This window comes from Athene noctua, chromosome Z (genome assembly GCF_965140245.1).
Source record: "Athene noctua chromosome Z, bAthNoc1.hap1.1, whole genome shotgun sequence".
Classification (NCBI taxonomy): domain Eukaryota; kingdom Metazoa; phylum Chordata; class Aves; order Strigiformes; family Strigidae; genus Athene; species Athene noctua.
Window position 1 is genome coordinate 16,205,689 of NC_134077.1, and position 25,939 is coordinate 16,231,627.

The window sequence follows — 25,939 nt, forward strand, 5'->3', positions numbered from 1 at the left end:
AAAATGAAAGATGAATCAGCCATTCACAGTCCCACTGTTGTAGAGAAGACTGAACATTCATCCACAGCAAACCAATAAAGTGCCATGGGACCTGTGGACTTGCACTCCTAGGAGCCACAGAAGTCCAGCTCTAACGTCCCTCTGTTTTGTACCTTGTCGGTTCAGTCTCTTTGCTTTTGTTACTGCTGAAGGCAGGATCAGTAAAAAAGCAGGATCCTGTTTCCAAATGAAAGAAGATGAAGTCTTTAGGCTGAAAATGTGTGCTAAAAGAACTATTGCACAGAAACTGCCAAAGCAACATTTTTTTCTTGCTGAAATGTTTCTTGCAAGAAGGCATTCCATCAATACAACTCATTTGAATATGTTACCCATTGCTATCAATGATTTTTCTACCCATTAATTAAGAGGAGATACCCCCCACACTTTCTTTGCTAGCTGTATTTGTCCTTCTATGCTTATCTGCATGTTTTGTTTGTGAGCAAATTACAGTATACCTTTATTTTGAGGGTTATTATAGCTAATGACGTACTTACAGAAAGTGAAATTGCTACCTAAACCATTAAAACAGCTAGCTGCAAGATCAAGACATATGCCTGGAGAGATGAAATATTCTTCCAAGTTCCTGTATTCTGGGCCAGCTATTAAAGGGCTTAACTTGATTTTAATCATTTCCTTCATAGGATGGAAGGATGACCACTGACAATGTTGCACAAATCAGTCATAAAACTTAATAGGAACTTGAGGATTTTGAACAAAAGCAATAAAATATGTACAGAAGTGCTGAAAGCATATGAATTACATTATCAAAGAGATTCATAGCTACTAAACCTGAAAAGTCCCAAAGACAGGCTCTGGCTTAGCTAAATTAGCTCTGGGATTGCAAACAGAATTCTGAGGACTGGACATAAGATTCCTTCACATGGATGAAGTTATGTTACCCAATATCTAGGCATCTTTTTATGGAAAGGGGACCATACCAACAGAGTGCAGGGTTTAAAAATCACCGTGTAGTGATGCTGTGACATGAAGCATTTAATTTTCTGAGGACTGTGTTAAACTGTTCAAAACAGATGCAGTATCTGAGGTGTAGTATGTGAAGAGTTTTCAGATAGGGGTGTTGCTTTTCCATGAGGACTTCATCCAGGCTCCACTTGGATAAATTCAGGATCAATTTCCTCAGCAGTGGCATTTTCTTGCTGTTACTAGATGGGATCAGCTCTGGAAAGTGAAAAAAGTCAAAAGAAAAAATAAGATGGCTTGGCAGAGTGAGGAAGGAGAAAGTGAAGTGCTCATACTTCTGTAAGATCATCCCCACAAAAAGCCAGCTGTTGATGTGTCGTTTGAAACTAAGGGCTGTATACAACTTCAGTAAGTCCATCACAGGTAGGACCATGCCAGAATTGGCCAAAACTTGCATTCAGATTCGTAAGCTGATTTTCAGTCTGAGAACTGATGCACAAGAATCAGCATGACTGCAGAAGTAGAGACTGAAGATTCATGATCAAAAAGAAACCTTAACAATATCAGCTTAATTCTAGAGCAGCTCTTCCTGATGACACTGGGGACTCAGCTGTGGGGTAGTGTATGACACCAGGACTGGCCTGGGGTCTCTGAAAAGTCTTTTCAGAGGAAAGAAACTGTGAGAGAGAAAATAAGGAAAATACTATTGTTCCCGTAAGCACTCTTCACAACTTTGTGCCAGTTCCAGTCAGTAGATCCAAGCCTTGATTTATATGTCTTAAAAACACTGAGCAGCTCCCAGAGCAGGCTGTGTCCCTGGAGAGGACTAGATGGGTTAAGATTAAAATTCCTTGGCAATATTCAGCCTTTTTAGGGAAAGAAAAGCAGAATAGCAAGGCAGAGTGAGGAGAGACATACAGTAGCAGGCAGACTGACTGACGCCTTTGGCTGCTGAATTGAATGGAAGTACATTTTCCCTGGTAATTGCTTGGATATCTGAGTATTTCATCTAACATGAAGGTAAGACAATTGCTTACTTAATTTTTACTGATGAAGTGAATATGGCAAGTGTGATGAAATATTAATTTATATGGATAAATACTTAGTTGAAAATGTAATTGGGCAGTATTGCAAGAAAGAAGAAAACTGAAAAACAACAGCTTGCACAACAAAGCTGAAGAAAATCAGTATGACACTCTCCTTTATTTCTTAAGCTGACTAGTGTAAAGATTGCAGAAAGTTAGAACAGTTTCATGAGCTAACAGAAAAAGCAGAAAAGCAAAGTAAGTTTCTTTTACTTTTTTTTTTTTTTTTTTTCAGGTGCTGGGGATTTTTCTGTTGATGGAAGTTTCAGGCTTCTTTTCCATTTTTTCCAGGTGAGTATTTCTGGAGTGAATTACATGCTGAAGACTAAGCATGTATAATTTAACAGACAATTTCTGGTGCATGACATGGACCAGGGCTTAAAGGGGTCTTCATATATTTCCTGGGAGAGGAGACACTGGTGTCAGCGCTGCTACTGCCAGCAGTGATGACAAGACTGAGACATTGTGGTGTCCCTTACCTCTTCCCAGAGGAGTCAGCTGCCCTTTGGGAAAATCGCACACAGCGGTGGTGCAAGCCACAGCAACGCCCGTCTGTGAAACACAGCACGGTTTACCCCAAGCCCCCCCTGATCCCGGCGGCAGGTGGCACCCTCAGTGCCTCCCATTGGCAAATTGGCTGCGGGAAGGTCTGGTGCATGCCATGGCACACACAGCCCCTGGTAGCTCCCTGCAGATTTCCAGATGTGCTCTGGCTTCTTCCTGCTTTGCCATGTGTGGTCTTTGAAGCTTATATATGGTTACACAAAGTTCTTGCTGATCTTCAGTCTAGGTGAATGTATCTAGTTTCAGTTTTTCAGTGACCAGAAAGCCCAAGCTGGGACTGATTTAATTCTTACACATGAAAGGCAAATCCAAGGAGTTTTAGAGGGAGCCTGATCATACCCCTGTTATTGAAGGTCTGCTTTGCTGTTTAGGAAAGTTTTACTCTAATGCTTATGGATGGAAATCCCTGATTGATTAATTTTTTATTTTTTTTATTTTTTTTTTTAATGCAAAAAATGCTACTGGAGCAGCCCTTCCCCTCCAGTCCATTGCCACTGGAATTCTTTTGGCCCTTGGTCCGAGTGCGATGGCTGTACTCAAAACCAGGTATAGATGGACACACCTTTTCTGTAGTCATGACTTCATAAACATATGCTTTTTTCCCATTAATTAAGGAACCACTTTAAAACCCCAAGTCAGGTGTCAGACAAAAGACCCAGCAGAATGAGAAAGCTGAGGGAAATCCTTCAGTCTGTCTTCATTATGTTCCCTTTCAAAGATTTGATATTCATGTTGTAAAACAATTTGTGTACTTTTTATTTTGGTGATAATTCCAAAAAGGTCAGCTGAACTGTTCGATAAACTGAGACGTTCTTCCACTGGTGCTGGTTTGTACCAACTCCATTGATTTTTCATTAGCGAAGTCATGTCTCAAGGAAAGAAAACTTGGTTGCAAAGTGTTATCCCCAATGAAAACAAGGTGATGATTTTTACAGTGCAACTCTATTGAGGCACAAGACACTTTTAATTTTCCTTCTCCTTTACTTTGACATTGCATGAGTTAAGAAGGGATTAGTCAAAATTAAAGATGTGCCATGAGATAGTACTTACTCTTATTAGAAGCAAAATGTAGCCTATTTGATGTTAGATTTTATCATCTTCCTCAATGAAATTGTTTACATTGAAGAACTTTAGCAAATTCATATTGGGCATGATTGGTCCTATTAAAAACGTAAAACAAAACTGAAATTTGTCAGCAGCTTTCTCTTGGTTTCAGTTGCATATTAGATTTTTGAACAAACCGGCCAAGCTTATGCATCAGACTAAATACCTTATAGATAAGATAGTTGTCTTTCTATTAACTGGAGTGTTTGTTACCACATTGTGGTAATAACAAACATGGTTTTCTCAGAATAAGTAGTGAATGTCTCTTTTCCTTATAGCAGTATACTATTCCTGCTTTGCATTTGGATTTTCTAAGATCTCCCTTGATTTGCACTCAGATTCGGAGACGGACAGTAGCAGTTTATGGCCAGTATGGGGGAAACCCCTGCCCTGGGGAGGCCTTTGAAACAAGACCATGCACCCCTACAAGGGGATGCCCAACAGAAGATGGCTGTGGTGATCGGTTCAGATGTTTCTCAGGTACCATTTTTTTTACCATTTTCTGGTCATAAAGTTAAGAAGATGACCTTGTTATCTCTGAACTTTAGTAAATCGTTGTGTTCGGACCTCCTCGTCAGCAGTAAATGGGCAATGGCTTTGCAGAACCCTTGACCTACAGATAAATTTGATTTAGGAGGATGTTTCCTTTTTTCCATCCTCAACTATGCAAGTTTTTAAATTCATCTGGAGTGTTGCAGATAATATGCTGCAGCCCTGGTCATCTCCCTAAGTCATTCTGCTTTACCTATTTGCCCCAGAGTACAGTTTTTTTCATTATGAGAAGGTAATTAAGGAATGCAACCTTAGACGTGATTGTTCAAAACTGTTCTAGGCTATATCCAAACATCTTGGAAATCACCTAGGTCAGGGAAACTAATGCTCACTAAAGCAGTCCTTGTATCTAAGCAGCTTCCATTACCTTCACAAAAAGGCACATTATCTCAGTAGATAGGCGTTTATCACAGAGAAACATGATAAACAGGTTTTGGTGCTACCAAAGAGTTAATCACAGTTAATCACAAGTGATAGGGTCAAAGGATGAAAGCTCAGGAGATAAATCTAGAAGTCAACTGTTTTGTTATCATAAACCTTGAATGGCTGTGGTTCCCTCAAGTGTACTATACACTATTCCTTTGTGTCTACATTTACTGTTATTTCATGAGCCCTCCCAGGCCCGGACTGTTCATCATGGGAGTGACAAGCTAATTAACGTAGTAGATAAGTAGGACTTTTGCTTTGATTTTTGATTATTTATTTTTAAAGGAATAAATACTTCTTTCCCCATGCATTTTTGTTCTGATTTAGGTCAGTGCATTAGCAGATCTCTTGTGTGCAATGGAGATCAAGACTGTGAGGAAGATGGTGCAGATGAAGATCGATGTGAAGAGAAGATGACTGTGTGTGATATTGATAAAACACCTCCAAATTCAGAACTTACAGGAACAGGGTAATGTTTTGTGCCAAGCTCAGTAGTACTGGTGCCAAATGCATTTATATTTGTATTTACAAGCTCTGTCTGTACAGATAGGCTTTCTGGGCCTATGGTAAAATGTCCCATATGCAAAAGTGTTCAGTACAATGGCCTCCATCATGCCAGTGGCTCAGTGAAGCCAGGATGTACAGCCACTTTGATCTGAAGTACAAAATAAAGCTTTCTATCTTTCATTCTCGCTATTGAAAAACATCTTTTAAGATATGAAATGAAACGTCAACCAATAACACATGATCATCAGCATGGAAAAAATGAGCCAGAAATGCTCATTCTTTTTGTCCATTGCTGTTGCATTTAGTACTGCAGATCCATATGGAATTTTTTTTACATCCCATCTGCAACCTAGCAAAATCATTATCTTAAGTTTCCTTAGTGTAGTGATATCACTTGTTTTGCAGTATAATTCAGATTTAATACAAAAAACATTTTGGAATGGCCCTGTTGTTTCCCTGTTGCATTAATTGCTGGAACAATAAAACTTAATAAAATCAGTTGAGATAGATAGGAATGTCTTATTGTTAAGAGGTGCTGGTATGTGTTCTTTTTTGTTGACAAATAAGAGCAATGTATTGCTTTCCATATTGTAACATGCTATGCACACTGCAGTTCTGCAGGTGTAAAAGTCTGTCAGCCAGTATCCCCTTTCCTTGGGTAAATCAGCTTATGATCTTAATCTGTAGATACAGCATTCAGTTATAATGGTTCTGTAATTTTTGCCTCCTGTAAAATAATTTGCTGCCTCTCTGTCTTAATGATCTTTCATGTTTTTCTTCTTGTAGCTTTGATGCCATTACTGGTGAGACTAGGGGGAGAGTCATACATACAAAAAGCTTTGGAGGACAGTGCAGAAAGGTCTTTAGTGGTGATGGGAGAGAATACTACAGGCTGAGTGAAAGCGTTCTTGCTTATACTTTCCAGGTACGTTTTCATTAAGCACAGCTTTATACTTGGAGTCATGATTAAAACTGGGAGAATGATGCAAAGCTTGTAGGGTCTCTTGACAGGTTAGGCTTTCCTAAATGCAGCTGAATAACACCTGCTCCCTCTCTGCAGTCACTTACTGGTTTGAAATACAAACTGTTGTATGACTTGCTAAAATGAAAGGCAAAAAATTTTAATTCCTTGGATGCGATTTTTAATCCTCTCAGACTTAGATTGAATGTAAAGCCATCTCCTTAGCATAAGCAGTGGCCTGAATCACCCTAAGAAATCTTGCACAAGGCTTTTGGGTGCTTTGTGAAGATCTTCCAGAGATACACTTTGTTTGAAGTCACTGTCTCAGAGATTTTATCTGTCTACCTTTATCAAAAACATGTCAAGCAATCCTTAATGTACTTTACTTCATAACATAAATACTTAATATACAAAATATAAATTTATAAGGAATGCTTTTCCAGTAGCATTCAGTACTTTTTCTGAAATCTGAAATGGATTCAGCCTGAAAAACACATTGAGTTTTTTGCATCAGGAAGAACTTGCTCTACTCTAGAAGTTATCTTTTCTAACATCCTTTATGAAACCATACAGAATTCTATCTTTCATCATCTAGGTTAAAATTCAGAATGATTTCAGCTATGAGTTTTTCAACAGCAGCTGGTCTTACATGAAACACAGAGAGAGGTATGAAAAATCAAACAGTGGACACAGTTATTCACAGAATAAAATTATGCAACACAGTCAAAAGGTATGTATAAGTTGTTGCTGTGTCTTAGTATCTTGCATAAATATTTTCATCTTTTTTTTTTAATGTGCTTTTATAGTGAGATGCAAATATTTATTTTATCCATATATTTTTGTGACAAAGTGCATGACAGAAAAAACATCCCATAAAACCTTTTAGAAAGAGATCACTGGTTTGTGTATCAATTAAGAAGGGTTGGATGCTGGTTTTACCTTTGCCATTTTACCTTTTTATTAGTAATTTATTTATTTGCTTGCTGTTTCTCTCCCTATTTGAGGAAGAAAAACATTGGCTTCTTCTCATAATTGATCAGTCTTTTCTGTTTTTTTCTAATGATTTGCTGCCCTTTTTTTTCCTATTACCTCTGTCAGTATCTTGCAGTGAAAAAATTGAAGTAATTTTGCAATTAAAGCTAATTTATTTTATTATATATTTCCACTAGTAGAACTCCATTATGAGAGAGATCTGGTGTCTTAAACAGCCAGGAGGTCACAGTGTTTATGCTTCTGACTTACTTAAAAAGGATCATTAAATAAATAATTTGAGAGTAACTCTCAGTTATGAAGTATAATGTCTATCTTATGGCAAATAAAATAAAGTAACAAATGTATACATTTTATGGCCTCAAGCTGACAGAGGACAGACTTGTTTTACCAACTAGCAGTGTCATATTTTGAGATTTTGATAACAATATTCAAAAGCAACTTTGAGAGGCTGAGGTGAACAATACTCTATAGGTATATAGGATTTTATAATTCAGCAGCATCCTCAAAATGATTACAGCCCTTTACGAAGAAAGGCTGCTCTAGACAAAACAGGGTGCAAAGAAGGCCTCTCAAGTGCCTCTGGTTTGCTTTCAGACAAGGCCTGTTAAACTGCTACTGCCAGGCCTCTGGTTTTGGAAACCAGTATTAGCTTTGAAGAGTGATATTTTCCTTTCTTCTTTGTCCTTATGCTGGCTTTCAGGTACATTGTAGGAAAAGAAAGATGTTGCAGCAATTATAAATAAAGGTCCAAAAGATATTTCCTAATTTCAGAGTATTCTTTTTGCATTCAGTGGGTTGCTTAGACATATCTAACAGCTCTGTAAAGCTGGTGGTTAGTAGCCAATATAATGTGCATGTTGTCTGGCTAGTAAGAACCACCCTGATGGTAACATGGAGCATGACTGATGTATTTTTCTTCCCCCAGAGTAAGCAGTTGATGGTTGTTGAGAACAGTGTGGAAGTTGCTCAGTTTATTAACAATCGCCCAGACTTTCTTGCTCTTGCGGAGCCCTTCTGGAAGGAACTGGCCAACCTTCCAGTCGTCTATGAATACAACATCTACCGAAGACTTATTGAAAATTTTGGGACTCATTTCTTACACTCTGGATCTCTGGGAGGACATTACAAAGTTATTTTTTATATGGATACTGACAAAATGAAAGCAGAAGGTAGAGTACAAAGAAACTAAGTGAATAAACAAGAATAAAAATTTATTTGCATGTACTCTCAGCTAACATATAAAATCAAGTAAGTGACTTCTACTAGCCACCACATTCTCTCATGGACAAAAGAAAGAAGATTAGAAAAAATGCTCAAACCACAACATTCAATTCTAGATCAACATCTGTGACCTGCAGTGTTCTGGGTAGCAATGATTTGATAGTTGGTTCAGGACCCGATCAAGCTAAACTTGAATTCTAGTGCCAATCTAAATCTCTAATAGTGTTAAAGGTTAGAAGTTGCTTGGAGATAAAGGTTGTGTAAACCTATGTAAAGCAGAACAAATTACAAACAGAGCAAACACCAGAGTGACATGTATGAGGGTACTCAGTGGGAAGCTGTGCTGTAGAATGAGGGACTGCTGAGAAAAGTGGTGAAAGAAACAATAAACTTTTCACAGATACAGCTCCCCATCACTCACCCTCCATCCATAAGCTTTAGCAACACATGGACCTTCCCACAGGATGTGCTGATTAGTTGCCTTCTAATTTAGGCATAGTACTTCATGATATCTCAAGTCAATGGGAAACTCAGAAATTAATCCAACACACTTTTTGTGTACAGTATTGTTAATGGATCGATTATCTGCAGGTATGAGCATAACAGACATGTACCAGTGCACCACATCAGGCTGGAACGCATTCATTGTGAAAAAGAGGAAAGTAGAGTGCTCCAAACTGGATGAACTGCTACTGACTTCTTCAGGTAAATGTTCAACAGTGACTCATACACTTGTTAGGTCTCCATCTTTCATCTCCTCCTAAATAACTGTTAAAATGAGAAACAGATATTGATAACTTTGTTGAACTCCATCTTAACACACTGAACCCAGACAACAAGTGCCTCATTTAAAAGGAGTATTGGAGACAATACTCATCAATCACTGCTAATGTTTTCCCAGTATCTAGTACTTTTCTGAACACCCTAAATCAGGGTTGCCAAGACATCTGCAAAACTAGATATTTCTTATATATTATCAATGTAGGAGCTCTTGATCCAAGCACAGGTGTTTGATTGCACTAATGAGTCCTTTCACTACTTGCTAACATAGTTTTTGCATGTATTGTTTCTATTTGTAAATTTAGCAGTGCTGGTATTTTCTTTATTTCCCATCCTGAATCTACAGGAAGCAGTGGTAATAAGATTAGAGGAGACCCCTACATAGAAGGAGGAAGCCCAGGTGCTGTTGCTGGTCTTAGTTATCTGGAGCTGGATAATCCTGCTGGGAACAGTCAAAGATACTCCTTTTGGGCCAGCTCAGTGACAGACTATCCCAGAGTAATTAAACAAAAGGTAAGGCTTTTTTCCTGAAGCAGAGATGAGCAGATGGGATCATGTCAAGGGGAGAAATAATTAAGCTATAGAGGTTGATTAATCAGGCTGTAGTCTGCAATCATTTTGTTTTCAGATCACTTTATAAAAAAGCAAAGAAAAGTTCATGGAAAGAGAATGCCATGAAGGTAATGTGATCAGCTGCATCACAAATCTAAGTCCTTTGGCAAGTCAATGCCTACAATCTTACTGAAGACTGCTTCAGTGACTCTAGTGGAGTTCAGTTTAAAAATAGAGGGTCACCCTACCATTGGAGAATGCCCAGATTTGAGATAGCCCCTTACCTGAAATGCATATTGGCAGGCCTGTGTGGCTTCCACTCAGCTTGCCAACTTCTGTGTATCCTTTTTATCCCTCCTTCTTCTCTCTCATCCAGAAATTAGCATAACTGGAGATTCTGGAAGCCAGTCACTTCAAAGCTGGGTGTGGCCATATTCACTACTCCCTTGTCTAAGTCCCTTCTGCAAACTATTCCCAAACTGAAGAATGGTATAAACCCAAAATATTTCTCTCAGGAAGGTTTCAATTAAATATAAAAGCACAGAATATTGTAAAGTAAGAAACAGAAATGCAAAATGTTTTCACTTATTGTTACCTTCAATCACTGCTCAGTGAAATACCATAATGGATTGTTTAAACATCCAGCTTTTAACTCTGAGAATAACTGGGTGAGAATTCAGGTTATTGTACATTGGTGGTTTGTGTTATACTTTTATCTCAGCTGTAATCTCATGGGTCAAATACATTTAAACTACCACTAACTTTAAGGGTTGCTGTTAACAGAGCTGACTTTTCAGAAAAAAAAAGCTAAAAGCTAGCTAGCAAATTAGAGCATCTGTCAACTCCCATGTTCAGGAGCATACATCACAAATTATTTTGCATAATGAAATGTGCTTATAAACCCAATTATAAGTATTTAATAGAAATGTTTCTCTACTGTGTGTAGCTAACGCCATTATATGAGCTGGTAAAGGAAGTGCCCTGCTCCTCAGTCAAAAAGCATTACCTGAAACAAGCCATTGAAGAATATATGGCTGAAAACGATCCCTGCAAATGTCAGCCTTGCCAGAACAGTGGTGAGGTGGCTGTAGAAGGAACTCAGTGTGTGTGTTACTGCAAACCCTACACCTTTGGAGCAGCTTGTGAGCTGGGAACTCTCGTGCAAGATCAGCCAGGTCAGCACTCTTTAAACTTGTGAGAGTTTAGAAGTGGCAAACTGTGCTCTCCTGCTTCCAGAGTCATTTTATCCCACTGCACAACCTGAATGAGTGGTTGACGTGCAGTGGCTGCTTGGGTCAGTTATTGCTGCAGACGTACAACATGGAGAGGGTCATGTTGAGCCTGAGTCTTTGTTTAACATGTCCAGACACAAGTAACTTAACAAAGGATTGTTATTATTGTTAGATACAGTGGACAATACTAACCACTCAAAATGAGTATCAGGAACTTTAAAAAATTTTGCCTTTTAATTTTATTATTAGTTGTAGCTAATAGCTATTTTTATGTTCTCTCAGACTCTGATGACATATAGACTGTGGAAATATATTTGTGCAAAAGGCAAGTCTGGGAAAGGTGAACGATTAGATCATCACAGTCTGAAATTCTCTGTAAGGGCATAGTTTGGACCATCACTAGCTTTGAACAGCCTGTGCCTTTAAACCACCTACAGAGTGGTTTAATGTGAAATACTCCCAAATGTGGCATAGGTGGTGTTGATGGACACTGGAGCTGCTGGTCTTCCTGGAGTTCTTGTTCAGGGGGAAGGAAATCAAGGAGTCGAACCTGTAACAACCCCTCCCCGCATGGTGGTGGGAAGGCCTGCGTAGGAGAGCAGCATGAAAGCAGACCATGTGAAGATGAAGAGTTGCAGCATTTTCGGTAAGCAGGAAAAACAGTTTGAGCACAACTACAGGAAGATTTAAAAATTTATTTCGGAAGGGAGCATAAGCTATTGAATTCGGGAAGAAGATCACTTACTGAGCTTTCATATTTAAGTTGAAACAAAATGAAATTCAGAGGCTGTGAATCTGCTACAAGGTAAGAGTAGAAAATGGGGTAAAAGCCAGTAAACTTGACACCATTCTATTTAGCACTCTCTCAGATAGCCTGGCAGTGCCTGATTTAAGTATAATTGTGATGTAAATGCAACTCATAATAGTCTTAAAAAAGGGCTTCACTGAGAAGTGTAGAATTATGAAAGGAAGGGAGACTAAATTCAAACTAAGTCATACTTTTGTTTGCTTCATAGCTTGATTGAACCACACTGTTTTGATCTATCCATAACTCCTACAGAGTTCTGTTCACCTCCTCCTCTCTTGGAAAATGGATTTGTTCAAGTAAGTTATTTCTATTACTCTATTTTCTGTCCTATTCCTACCTGCAGTGTCTCTATTACAGTTAATACAGATATTCACTTGCAAATTTGTATTTATCTTGGTAAGCTTAATATCAGAGCTACTGTAGAGCAGCTCTGTCAGCATTTCTCCCTGACTGAAGTTTACATGACATTAGCCAAGATTTCTTACTAAAAAGAAAAGAAAAACCAAAAAGCCCCACCCCTAAAACCAGAACAAAATCTTTGCTTTTCTGAACCATGGTACCTACAGAGAAAAGTAACCTACTTGTCCTTTACCCTATACACATATTAAAAATTTTGTCACATGAATTACATATTACAGCACAGAAAACTAGAGAAAAAACAGCACAGAAAGTAAACTGTCCAAGCTCATCCTGCAAGTCCATAGCAAAATTATAAACAGATTTTAGGAATCTTCATTCTACATGCTATAACTCACCATTGCACTTTCTTGTTCCCTAGTGAAACTATGATCTGACACGGTATTTGGATGACTGTAGCTTGGGCCTGTTTAGCAAGGGAGACTAAATTCCTCCCTTGGAGGAATGGATTATGCCTTCTGCATGTTATGAGGCTATATAAAGTCTTTTTGCCCAATAAATAGATAAAAGGATTAGTTCAAAATCCATTAGTTGCCTCTGCACAACTGCAACCTGAGGCAAGATCCAAAATTTTGTGCTCCCTCTTTGCCAGTGATTGTTTTGTGGGTAATCAATAGTCATCTCCTATATTGATATTTTGGTTCACAAACAAACCCTGCAGTTTGTGGAGTACTCTCAATTTTTCATAAGATCTCTCCTTAGAGTGGGATATAAAATGAGCAAAGACCTGTGTCTTCAAGTCCAGATCTTTCGAGTGGCCATATCACATTAACCTTTAGCAAGCTGATAACATGGCATCCTAAGAATTAGCAAAGCCATATACTCTCCACTGATCCCCCTGGAAGGCTGTTCAAGAGCTTATGTTCCCCCTCTAATGCTTGATAACAGCCATATTTGCAGTAGTTTACACACTGTTAGGAAAGCACTGTTCCATCACTGATGTACCACTGCCAGACACATGTCACCGAGTATCTTGAACTCTAACCCTCCCTTTGCTAAATTAAGGTAGCCCAAATGTTCTGTATTCTACCAATTCATTTGCAGCATCGTCTCCATTTTGATCACATTTACTGACTATTGATAACCAGTTGCTCCCAGCAGTGCACTGTAGAGTGATGTTAATACTTCCCACTGTCCTCAGCTACCGCATCCCAGAATCAAAGGGAGTTCAACTCTGCTTTTTGTTTGTTCTTAGACTCTATACTCAAAATTTCACCAGTTCTTTTTCTTTCAGAATGCTGAGAACTCATACCCTGTTGGGAAAAGCATTGTTTATGCTTGCAAACATGGATATTCTCTTGTTGGTGATCCTGTTGCTAAGTGTGGCAGTAATTTACAGTGGCAAGTTGGAGACCGATATTGCCAGGGTATGTCTAACTAATTCTTGGTTTGAAATACAACTCCATTCCTGAATTCCAGTGAAACATCTCCGAACATTTGCTTTCCAACTACACACCTTCATTTCCCAGTTACCTAGGCATAATCAAGTCTAAATTAACTTTTATTTTGAATCCAGATATTGTAATACTGAAATAGAAACATGCCTATAAGGGCTGGTTTTAAGGAAGGCTGAAAGTGAGTGAGACTAAATTCCAGTCCAATAATTACTTCCTGTGGAAACAAACTTTGTTTTTTAATTCAGTCCTGTGGCTATATCCAAGAACCATGGGAATGAGTCTATGTCTAAAGCCAACCAAGGAAAAGGTCCAATGGGCAGCACCAGGCAACCACTGTTCTTTAACTGCCTGTAAGAACACAGTTCCAAGGATCACTTTGTGTCTTGGATGATCTCCTTACTTCACTCTTTTCCTCTAACCTGGGCAGGAACCATTAGGGTTTCTTTTTTTCTCTGCATATTTTATTTGTGAGTCAAATTTGAGGGTGATCATACAGACTTGGGAATTTTCAGACCTGCAGTTCAACTCCATCTTTTCCTCATTCCAGCCAGGACTGACTGCCCACAAATGCTAGTCCACATTGTTTAAATGCCATCTCTTTGTGTATCAGTACATAGTCTCCAAGGATCCTGTATGTATGACCTCTCTCTACTAGTGTGTTACTCTCTAGTATGAACCCTCAATAGAAACATGGGTCCTAAGAACAGAGAAGCCCTCTTCAAGCTAGGGCTGAACCTGCAGGCAGTGGGAGAACATATTGCACATGTTTGGCTGGTGTGATGAGTTAATATCCTGGGCTAACATGGCTGATATGTTTCTACAGGAAAATCAGCTAATCTTACCATTCCATTTGGTAAGGAGTGTAGGAGAAGATAAAATATGTGACTGCTTTCTGCAATCCACTGTTTCACTGTGATTACCTCAAATGCTTCAATCCTTAGAAACTGCTTGTCCCCTGCCTGTCCTGGAGCGGGGTTTGCAAGGAGAGCCATGGAAACCTGTGTATGAGATTGGTGAGAGAATAACTCTGTCTTGTCCACATGGTATGCACTTAGAAGGGGCACACTCCATTCTGTGCGAGACCAGTCTCAAGTGGTCTCCTGACATGAACACTATCCAGTGCAAGAGACCAGGTAAGCAATTGTACTCCTCCAAGTGCAATGCAGGTGTTTCTTTTCTGGACAGACTATGGCTTATATAGTAAAAAAAATAGACAGAGGTACAAATTATATAGTGATAGAGAAGCCATACTAAAATCACCATTAGGAAGCACAGAAAAGTGAATGTGTGTTTTCTGTGGTCTGTTCAACAAAGATGCCCTGAGACATTTCTTGTGAGGTTTCCTTACAGCTTTTTGCTTTCCACTTCACTACTGCTATCAAGTATTGTTACTGACTGTATTTTAAGAGATTGCCTGGGATGTATGCTGCCTATTCTGCCACCCAAGTGTACTTCATTTTCACCCATGTGCTGTAATACCACCACCATGTGAGCTGCACCTCAGAGATATGACTTTCATATCTGAAAGCTGGTCAGTGCACCACAGCCTCTCATGGCAGAGAAGTACAGGGCTGGTTGACTCCTTTTGTTCATCTGACAGTCACACAGCAGATATGGAGTAAATCTCCAGGAACTGGAAGAAATGGGGAAATGCTGCTTCAAGTTCATGGTAACAGTTGTTTAAGCTGTGGGTTGATACTAACAGGCACTGACAGAGAGGGAAGTGGGCTGTAGCATACAGCAGCTCTAAGTCATCTTTTCCAGCTGTTGGAAGGCAGGTGTCTTGAGTGTCTTGAGCACTCCTGTGATGCTGATCAGTGGCATACAGGCATCCAAGCAGCTTGCTGCTTCAAGCCAGTCACATCTTCACCCAGATGTTCTCATATCCCTGCAGAGACCCTTGTTGGGGACAACTGCCACTGCTGTAGAAGACTAGGCACCTCTTCTACAATTCATGTCTGTCCTCTATCAACCAACTGCTGCCTGAAGTTGCCTCAGTTGAGGGATGGATCAGGTGACAGTCAGACCTCAAAAGGCAAGGGTCCTGTGATTCATCAGCCACTGTGTCATATCCATATGCACAGGAAGCATAAGAATTTCAGAAGGGATAACATAGCTGTACTAAACGGCTCACTGCTGCTCAAGTGCTAAAGTACCTGTCTGAAATACTGTTGTGAATTACTCCTTAGGCTCAGCTTTAGTGACAGATTTTCATCATTTTTTGTTACATCTTCTATTCAAATTCTGTAGTAAGTAGAACAAGTTTCAAGTACTTCCCTCTTTAGAAACAGCTTCTGCCTAGTTGTGTGGGAGCATTACTTTAGTACAAATATAAAAAATCAAAAAAGGGACAGCAATTAGATTAGAATAACAATTAGAACAACATTTAAAAAAAAAAAAAACAAACAGGAATATGAGATAAGAAGGGTGAAAATTAAGAAGGTAATTAATTCACAGACACGGTGGCACACATATGATTGGATGAGAGTATTTAGTCAGCAATGGTGTCAGTAGCAGTCAGCTATACAACCAACAGCTCCAAGGGTGGAGACAATGCAGTGAATTTTGGCGGAAATTTCCCCTCTGCAGTAAGACGGGTACAACTGTTTTCTGCACTGCAACTTTTTTTTTTTTTTTTTTTTTTTTCACCTTCTCTGGCAATTTCTGCCTATTTTGCTTGGCAAGTTTTAACCTGTAAGGGAGACTTGAAAAAATATTTTTTTAAGTAACAATGTTCAATGGTGTTAAAGTTTCATGTTAAAGTAGGAAACTACAGACATCTAATCTAGAAAACAAATCGGGATAAAGCTTTCTCAGAAAGTGTGTCCGTACAGATTTAGCAAAGTCTTGACATTACTTGACACAGAAATCTCCATAGGAATGTTTAGCAAAGGCCTATTTCATTTTCAAGCTTGGAATACAACCCTGCACTTAAAGAACAGTACGTGTGCAATCACAAAAATTCCCCAAGAATCACTATTACTATTTTTAAAGTTAGTGCAGATTGAAGACTAATGATGGAACTTGTAGTTTTCATTAGCATCAGTGTATAAAGATATTCAGGTTCACATTTCTACATAGGACTTTGGAGCCTTAGGTTTTCCAGTGACAGTGGTGAAGCCAGTAACTCTGAAACCTAATGATAAAGCTGTTGCCAGCGATCATTCAGCACTGCTAAATTTAGCAGAAACAAACAGCTGCTGCAGAAAAGAGATGAATGTTTAAGCTTCAGCATAGTACCTGTCTCCTTCCATCTGACTCATGACCCATGGATAAATTACTAAACAGTAACTTTGCAAAGTGTATCATATCTTTTTAATAGTGTTGATTCCTTCCACACAGTAGATGCTTTTATTGAACATGCAGGATATGACTTTATGTCATGGTTGTATAATTCAGTATGTTTTAAGCTCAACTGATAGGATAATTTCAGAGTAGACATTTAACAGCCCTTGTTTTTCTGACCCTTAATAACACTGTCTGTGTTCTGCTGCTTCAGTGCCCAGTGTGAAACCAGAAGTGACAGAACCTAAATGTCAGCCATGGGAGAAAGTGCATCAGTCACAATGCGTGTGCAAAATGCCCTATGAGTGTGGGTAAGTTCAGGCTGAATTTGGCAATTACTTTCTCACTTTATTCAAGACCAATTAAATTTTTTAAGTCTTCAGTCCGTGACAGATGAGAAAGCTTTACTCATATGAGAATGAGGCATTGTACCTTGTTTGCTTTACAGCTCAATCAATGTCCTGTTCATCACTTACCTGCCTTGTCAGAGCTGTCAGTGGGTTTTAGCAGTGATGGAATTTGGTTGGATGACAGAAGGTGAAGGGATAATTTCAGCTCCACTTGATCTGTGAAATAGATGGAAAAAGATAAAATGATATTTTGAAGATTTAGAAGATTGACGATAAGTTAGAACAGAGGCCCTTGGGACATAAAACATCAAAGCAGTAAGCTAGTGAAATAAAGCAGATTTCATTTCCCTGCTGAGAGACTGGAGAGTTATGAAAGGCACAATAATCTAATCTTCCATTTACATAGCAGTTTGTACAGACCAGTCACATCACTTTTCCTGACCTCACAACTTACAGACCAGAGTTTATTTTTTCCTGTTTGAGCTAAGCCTATATTCTGCAATGATCGGTGCAGGAGAAATGTAAGGAAATTAGTAACTTTGTTAAACATGGAGGTAACAGAATCAAAACAGAGAATTAACAAGAAGACACCCGAGACCACCTGGAGCTGATGGCCAGATGTACCAAAGAGCTCAGCACTCCAACATCTGGGCTGGTTTTGATAGACTGGATGAAGTCTCCTATAAAGTCATCACAGTAGGTGTGAGCTCTGGATATGAAATGTGGCCAGGCTTATGCCACAGCAGGAGCTGAGCAGTTTGGAAACTCTAGGATAACAGGCCAAATTTGTCTTATCCTTGTGTAGTGTCTAGAGAAATCTTTGTTGCCTCAAGTTATTTCACATAGCACCTGTCAATGGAGTATGTGTACTTTCCATCAGCCATATAGCTCAGGAGTCCCCTGCATGATTACTCTGGTTCTAAATCAAAATTACCACTTTGAACATCTCAAAATTAAAACTGGTGAGCTTATTTCAGTTTTTTGTAGACCCGCTAGACTAGACCCCCAAGGGTCTGAGCCCATTGTCTTGCATGCAAAGGTAAGTGCCAGGTTTGTAATAACTCTGCTAGGACTCTAGTCCTGTGCTTAAACACCTAAATATTTTAAATAATCTGGTTCTACTCTTTTGTCTCAATACTCACTAAAGTGAGGCAACAATCCCTCCTCTGGTTTATGGGTGTATTGAGGTTAGTTACGTAGATGTTGAGGGGAGCCCACAGTGTTAGGGAAGGCATTGGGCAGTCACAATAACCTTGTAAGTTAAATTGATTACGTTCACTTATGCATTCAGGCTTCAGTTATAATTAATCTACTACTTGCCTGTTTCTATTTTTTATAATTATGTTCAAAATGGCAGGAAGATAGATAACAGTAATTTCTGTTACCTGATGCCATCTTTTCACTGTCTTGAAATAACACATCTAATAATAGAAGGATAAATCATCAGCTGTCAAAGCAGACTAATCTGACAGCCTGTTAAGGCTGTAGGAGTAAGGCATATAAGCAGATCTTGGTCCTTCCTCAGAGAGCAGAAGTAACTTGGCTTGCTTTGCTGTGGCAGTGACCTTCAGCAGCAGCCTCTGCTTGGAAGAGAGCTGGGAAACAGATTTTGTGTGGAAATTCAGGAACATCATGTTTCAGGCCCATCCTACATCCTGTCAGTTTCCAAGAGACTAGCCACAAAGACTTCCCAGTACAACGTAAGAATCCTACAACAGGCTGGTGTGGGGTAATTTGACCCTCCTTAGGTGTTGCCTTAGGCCACATCTATCCTCATCAGTTAGAACAAGGGAATATTCTGAACACCAGAGCTGCCAAATTGCTAAAGCAGCTCGTGGTAGAACTTTGGCAAGGGTAATTCTCAGGCACAGTGCAGGTGTTACTAGGGTCAGGGACCATTCCAGTCCCAATTTTTGGGGGAAAAAAAAGAGTTCAACAGAATGAACACCAGCTATCCAGCTATTCTGTGTGAATTGGCCCTAGTGCAAGGAAGGGGTCAGAGCACATTAATTCAGATGAAACCTCAATCTCCAGTAGCTAAAGACTATCTCCACAGTGAAACATGAGATTTGATAACTTTAAAATACTCTCTCCTCCTTTTTCCTCCAAATTTATTGGTGTAGCATCTATGTCTCTCTCAAGAGCTGCTGGCCTGTGTTGTTATATTAAAAATTACGGTGTTGAATATAATTTTAAGAAGTTAAAATAATTACCAGCATGATGAATTTTTTCACTTTTTAGTTTCACTGAAAGTTGCCTGCCTCCCATTGTAGGTGAAAGGGAGAGAAGGTATTTGCTGACTTATATATGCTATTCCATTTCTTACAATATGTGTTTTAGTAAAAAGCTTGTTCTTATACAGACTTTCCTTTTCAGGTAAAAGGGATTGAATTTCTCACATTCACTTTACACAATCATTCTTTCTTGCCTCTAATAATTTTTATTGCACTGCAGTGATGCTTCCAGCCCTGTAATATTCTTTCTCAGCAATGAGTGCAAATTATTAATTTTTCTTATGAGTACAGATTCTCCATCCTTTTTCTTATGCATCTGAACATGTTGATTTCCACTGGCTTTCTCCCAGCTGACCCAGATATAGCAAATATGTGGAGCATTCTCAAGGCAGTTTGAGGCATTATACCACAGTGAGAGATTGACAACATGGACCATGAACTTCCTGTGTTCAACCTTTGGCAGCTGGTTAAAGCAGCCTCCCTCCCCTCTTTTGGCATTGCTAAAGAGGTACAAACCAGACAGATCAGTGCTCTTTTGTCTGGCCTTAATCTTTTCAGCTAAATTAAGCTGCCTTGTGTACAAGATTTTGACCTTAAGACTCAGATATTGAGATTTATCACTCAGGCAAATAAAGAAGGCTTTTGAACAATTTTAAACATAAGTTAATTACAGATTAGATGCTTTCCCTGGATCACACTTTGTTCTTCCAAATTTATGATGATATTTAAAGATGAAGTTTTTCTCATACCTCTGTCTGCAGAGATAACTTTCACGTTATAAATCAGCACACCACTAACACATAGGCTGTGATGCCAGACAAGCAAACAATGTAATGCAGACAGATGCACCAGCTTCCTTTAGCAGCTGCTTGGTGCTGCATATCCATTGTGTTGTCCTCTTGTTGTCCCTCAGAATATGAAATGTCCCTCAGAAATGAGGCAACAAACTTTACTAGAGATTTAGTGGCTGGTATTTTGACTAAGGACAACAGTTGAGGGACTCATTGCAGTTGAGTATACTAACTTAAGTAGGAGATGTGATACAGTTAATAATCTTTGAAGACATATTTGGTTGCAGTTAGATGCAGCAAAGTTTTCAGGCTCAGCTAATAAACTCTGTACCAAATTTTAAATATCTTAAAGGTGCACTATGTTACAGGTAGTTTAAGGTTTCTGTAAAGCCAGATCTTTTAAGAGGCTTCAAAACCCTCGCTCAAAGAACCAGTCCCAAAGCTTGGACCAGGCACTTTTCCTCAGTGTTTTATTTATAGATCTACCAAACCCCACTTCCTAATTCCCAGAAAAAAAAAAAAGAAAAAAAAAAATTACCTTAACACATGACCAACAAGTAAGCAAGATTTGAGTCAGCACTTTCTTACTAGACCTTCCCACTTCCAAATTCCTCTTCACTACGATAAACCACTTTCTCAAGGACTGTTACCCTCCCCTTTCAGGCAGTCTCCTGAAGCTCATTAGGGCCATTTCCCTGTTCATCACCAGACTCTTCTCTCCACCAAATACCTCTTTATCTGAGGTTGACCCTCAGAACTGACCCATTAGACACTAGAATTTTCTGTGGGAATGCTTGTGAGATCAAAAGGAGGACCTGTGCTGAAAATAGGCCTTTGGCATTGTATTTCAAAGCTCTCCATCACCTGGGAGCACGACTCTGCTTTCTCATACCCTGCTCTAGCACCTTACCTGTGGCTGTAAAGAGCATCCTGGAATGCACAGGCATGCCAAAGAGGCACTTTTTTTTTGTTCACTCTGCACAGATGCCACTGATTGCATTGAGAACAAGTGGAGAAGCTTGGGGTTTGAGATTAAAATCCAGGAATAAAGGAAGGGCTTTTTACAGCCCTCCTACACTTACAGCATGAAACAGAAATGATGACAATTTCCTGGAACTGTACTCAAAGCAGACTTTGTTTAATGTTGTCCAAGAATTGTTATTCCCATTTTTACGAGCTAATTTTTGTGGGTGTTAGAACAATATCAGAATTTCAAGAAATAAATAAGCAAATTCCCTGGATAAATAGAGCAGATTTTTCGTAAAATTTATGTGGAGATGTGTGTGTATTTTCAGAAATATCTTTGGTCTATGATGTCAGATCGTAACATTTTATTTAGCAAAAGCTAAGGCTTTTAAAGGACAGCAGAGAAAAGGTCTTTATATTTTAATGTCTTATAATTAAGAAATACTTGGAAAATATTTTAATATATGTGCCTGTGTATATATCATTACATGTTTATGAAATGTTTTCTCTGTATGTATTTAGGTGCATGCATATGTCATATATTAGAGAATAATTGCGATCTGTGCTCTTTTTAACTAAAGTCTCACTCACTGCTACTGAGGTCAATGTAAAATACCCAGTTATATCCCTGCCCTTCAGAGGAGACAGATCCTGGCTTAGCTGAGGTGCATCCTGTGGAAAAGGAAGGAGTCTGAATTATTCACATGTCTATGTCCTGAGTTCCCTTGCTGAACTTTTAGGATGTACTTCAATGAACAGGGAAATTGGAACTGGACCGTGAATGTTTTCCACTCCCTCAGCAATTTTTAAGAGGTACCAAGATAAAGCACATTTGAATATCATGATCCCTGCTTTTGTTTTCAGTCCTTCCCTGGACACCTGTGCTACAGATCAAAGAACCAAGAGAAACACACCTTTAACTGTTTGCAAGATGCATGCCTTGGAGTGCATGGGCAGAAAATATTCTCTTACTAATGCAGAAAACTGCAGAAGACCTCATGCAGCTGAAATACCATGTGGATCATGCCGTTCATGGGAAAAATGTGATGGTAAGAGATTCTTCACAATTGTACGTAAAACCAAAATGAAATCTTTATCCCCCAGTTACGCATTAGCTGTAGGTCTGTCCTGGTATAGTATCTCCAGACCATCTCAGAAGCACAATGCACTGCTAAGCTGGTTCAAACCATCAGCCTGGTGTTTGGTGTCCAAACATGGCAGGAAGGTCTAGGAATGCCATTTACTTTTGTTTGTACTTCACTGCCTATCCCCAGTTTCTCGTATTATGATCAAAGGTGAATGTCTCTTCCCTCAGAGGAAATAGTCCCAGTCTTTTGCAATCTGTCTGAAGTGGAAGTTTTCAAATTCCCTGATCTAATTTCTCTGAGTGTCCTGCACTACATTGCATTTAATGGAAGGTTGCCAGAAATGGGAAGATAAAGAAGAAAATTAGGTTTTTAGAAGTGCCCCAGATCGAGGCACAGTTATTGTCATGTTTTGAAAATAAAAAAAAAGATTACTTGATATGAGTTCATCTGTTTCTTCTAGCAGGGTTGAACAGACAAAAATAATAAAAAAAAAAACCAAAACAAAACAAAAAAAAAAATCAAAATTGGCCAGAACTTCAGCAAAGACAAACACAGACAAAAAAAAAAACCACACAACACCAAAACAAAGACACAGTTATGAAAAATGATTCTCAGATGGGACCTTGTTCTTATCTGATTATTTAACTGTTGTCACTGATACAAAAACGCACATTTATTTGTAGGTGTCGATCCTTTGATCTTAGTGACACTGCCCATATGTAAATAAATATATCAGTTTTAAGTGTCTGAATGATTGGTTTGTTACTGTCCCAGGACAGATCTCTCATCTTACATGTTCTCTGGACTCAGAGCAGTAGATACATGAACCAGTTCAAGCAATAACATCAGAGAAGTCTTTGAGAGCAATAATTCAGACACCTTGAGCAAGCTTTTCATACAAGCACAGTTTCTCTGAGCAGAGGAAGCACCAGCTGTGCACCACTCATTTCCACTTCTAGTTTTTCCACTGAACCTGAATATCATCTAATGTTACTTCTGGATAGGAAAAGAATCATAGAATCATAAAATGTTTTAGGTTGGAAGGGACCTTTAAAGGACATCTAGCCCAATCCCCTGCAATCAGATGGAATGTCTTCAGCCACATCAGGTTGCTCAGAGCCCCATCCAACCCAGCCCTGAATGTTTCCAGCGATGGGGCATCCAACACCTCTCTGGGTAACCTGCTCCAGTGTTTTGATCACCTTTATTGTAAAAAATTTCTTCCTTATATCTAGTTTGGGTTTACCCTCTTCTAGTTTAAAATCATTATCCCTTGTCCTAACACTACAGGATCTATTAAAAAGTCTGTCCCCACCTTTTTTATATGCCCCCTTTAAGTATTGCAAGGCCACTATAAGGTCTCCCAGAGCCTTCTCCAGGCTGAATGACTCCAACACTCTCAGCCTGTCCCCATTAGGAAAAGTGTTCCACCCCTCTGATCATTTTTGTCTCTCCTCTGGACTCCCCTCCAACAGCTCCATATCCTCCTTGCACTGAGTACCCTCCAGAAAATTGCTGGCAGTCCTACTGTTTTGCTGGAAACATTTTAGTCTGTTTTTTGTTGAGTCAGATGCCATCCTGAGTGTTTTTCCTCTGTGCTTTTATTTAGTGCAATCAAACAACTGTGTTTGTGATGAAGACGGGCCATGTGAGCAGGGAGGCATCCAGATCTGTGCTGAAGTGAGCGGCTCTGGTGCCCGTTGGACCATGACCGAGTGTGAGGCTGGGCGTCTCAGATGCCAGGGGGAGGCTGTCACTGTTGTCAGCATAAAGCCCTGTGACGTAGAGAACAAATAAGATATGTTATGGTTCATTTTGCTTATTGCCACGGGATATGTCAAAATGTGTCAACTCTTGGGCAGGACATACTTTGAACCTTGCTGTACCAAATGTAAGTTCTGCTGTGAAGTCCACTTCATTGGCTCTGACCAGCGCTGAATCAGGGTTTGAGGCTCCTCGTTAGTCAGAGTTGCACTAGCCACTACCGCTCATGACAAGGCTCTTGCTTAGATCCTGGACTTAGCACTGGCAAGTTTACTTCACATTTTCATCAGAATTAAAAAATATTGCCGAAGTGCAGTTGCCAAAGTAGCATTTATAGTGATGGATTACAGTGTCTGACATTGTAAATACATTTTTCTTAAAGCCACACAAACATATACATTCACTGAGTAAATTTAGATTGAAAATAAAAAGAATAAGATTTACAGAGTAAGATGTATCATTCTTCTCTTTTAATAAAGTAGCTTCTTCTTACTGTGCCTTGCTCAGTTGAGCAAGAAGTATGCACAGCATTGAACCTGTCATTGAGCCTGAAGCTCTTAAAGGTCAAAACAATGTTCATTAATAGTAATGAGAAGACTTCTATGCTTGCAGCTTCTTGTACACAGATGCACTTCATGAAAAATCACCATTTGACATTGTCATAACTATCATCATGAGATACATTTGTAAACACAGGTAACTCAGTTGTATGTCACATGTATTTATGTTTGTGCCACAATCAGTTTGCTTACAGACCACTGCACACAGAGGCAGCACAGCAAAACTTTCTCAGAGGCAGCTATTAGGGAAGGTGTGTCTTCACAGAAATGGAGTGACTCCACATGCAGTCCCCCTGGGGATAGCTTTGGACAATCTCCTAAGACTGTTTCTGAATAAGTCTCTTACACTGTCCTTACACAGCTAAGCATGCTGTCTAGTGTAGCCAGACAGTGACATCTTTGCTCACATGTGGTGTACCTTGCAAGTCCATTCAGGTACCTACCTGTCCTGGCAGTCCAATCTCTTCTGCCTATTCTCAGATGCAAACAAGGACAAAGGGGTGGATACAAGTGGGTGATGTAGCAAGTACAATACTATTGGCAGGAAGACTGTATGCTTTTTAAGAGACAGATTTTATTTCTTACTGTCAATAAATACCTACCAGATGAAACACCTCTCTCAGCTGTCATGTTTGAACCTGAAGTTTCCTTACATAAACCTTACCCTCAGCTGGAAAAGCTTTGCTTTCCGTGGTGCTGGCAATGAGGATTAAGTCAGAACAAAAGAGGTATGCTTTCCCTTGGACAGTCCCTCTCCTGGGGGCAGCTGTGTTGGAAGGGAAGGTTGCCACCGCACTAACTGAAAGGACCTCCTGACCTTTATGCTGTCTGGAACTTAATGGCACATTTTTGGGTTTTGAGCAAATCATAAACACTTGTGAATAACTTATAGCTGAAAACAAGTAGACTAAAAGCCAAATTAATTTAATCAGTTTTTTTCTCTGTATTATTTGCTAAGGAGTAGCATGTTTGGAGAGCAGCCTGATGTTTGCTCTTTGGTTACTCCCAACTCTCCTGTCCACAATTTTTGGCTTTTTCTTGGGGCAACTGGCACAACATGTGATCAGATCATATGAGCCCACTGGGTAGCTATAATTTCCAAAGCTGCTGGAGGCAAGAGAAAATTACCGGAAATTTCCTGATAGATAGCACAGAAATAATAGTGGCTTGGTGATTCATGTCTTCAAAGACTGGGAAATTTAGAAAACCAGCACAGGGCCTCAAGAAATGTTGAGAATTCCTGCTTAAGAAACAGTTCAAAAAAACAGTAAGGTTGCCTGATAATCATCTTGATATATCAGCAGGAACAGATCTCCACATCCATAAAATAAATTAGTCTGAG

The 25,939-nt window shown here is 39.3% G+C and overlaps 1 protein-coding gene across 1 annotated transcript; it reads left to right on the top strand.

The window, feature by feature from the left end:
• The first annotated feature begins 1,817 nt into the window (after positions 1-1,817).
• C7 (complement C7) lies at positions 1,818-25,202 on the top strand. The gene is made up of 18 exons (XM_074932761.1): positions 1,818-1,980; positions 2,281-2,336; positions 3,080-3,155; positions 4,052-4,193; positions 5,019-5,160; positions 5,985-6,123; positions 6,755-6,889; positions 8,078-8,321; positions 8,965-9,078; positions 9,500-9,666; positions 10,652-10,880; positions 11,412-11,583; positions 11,954-12,041; positions 13,397-13,529; positions 14,501-14,692; positions 17,059-17,155; positions 22,050-22,234; positions 23,883-25,202. Exons 1-18 carry the CDS (start codon positions 1,975-1,977, stop codon positions 24,068-24,070), a joined length of 2,505 nt encoding a protein of 834 aa, XP_074788862.1. The 5' UTR covers positions 1,818-1,974; the 3' UTR covers positions 24,071-25,202.
• The last annotated feature ends 737 nt before the right edge of the window (positions 25,203-25,939 follow it).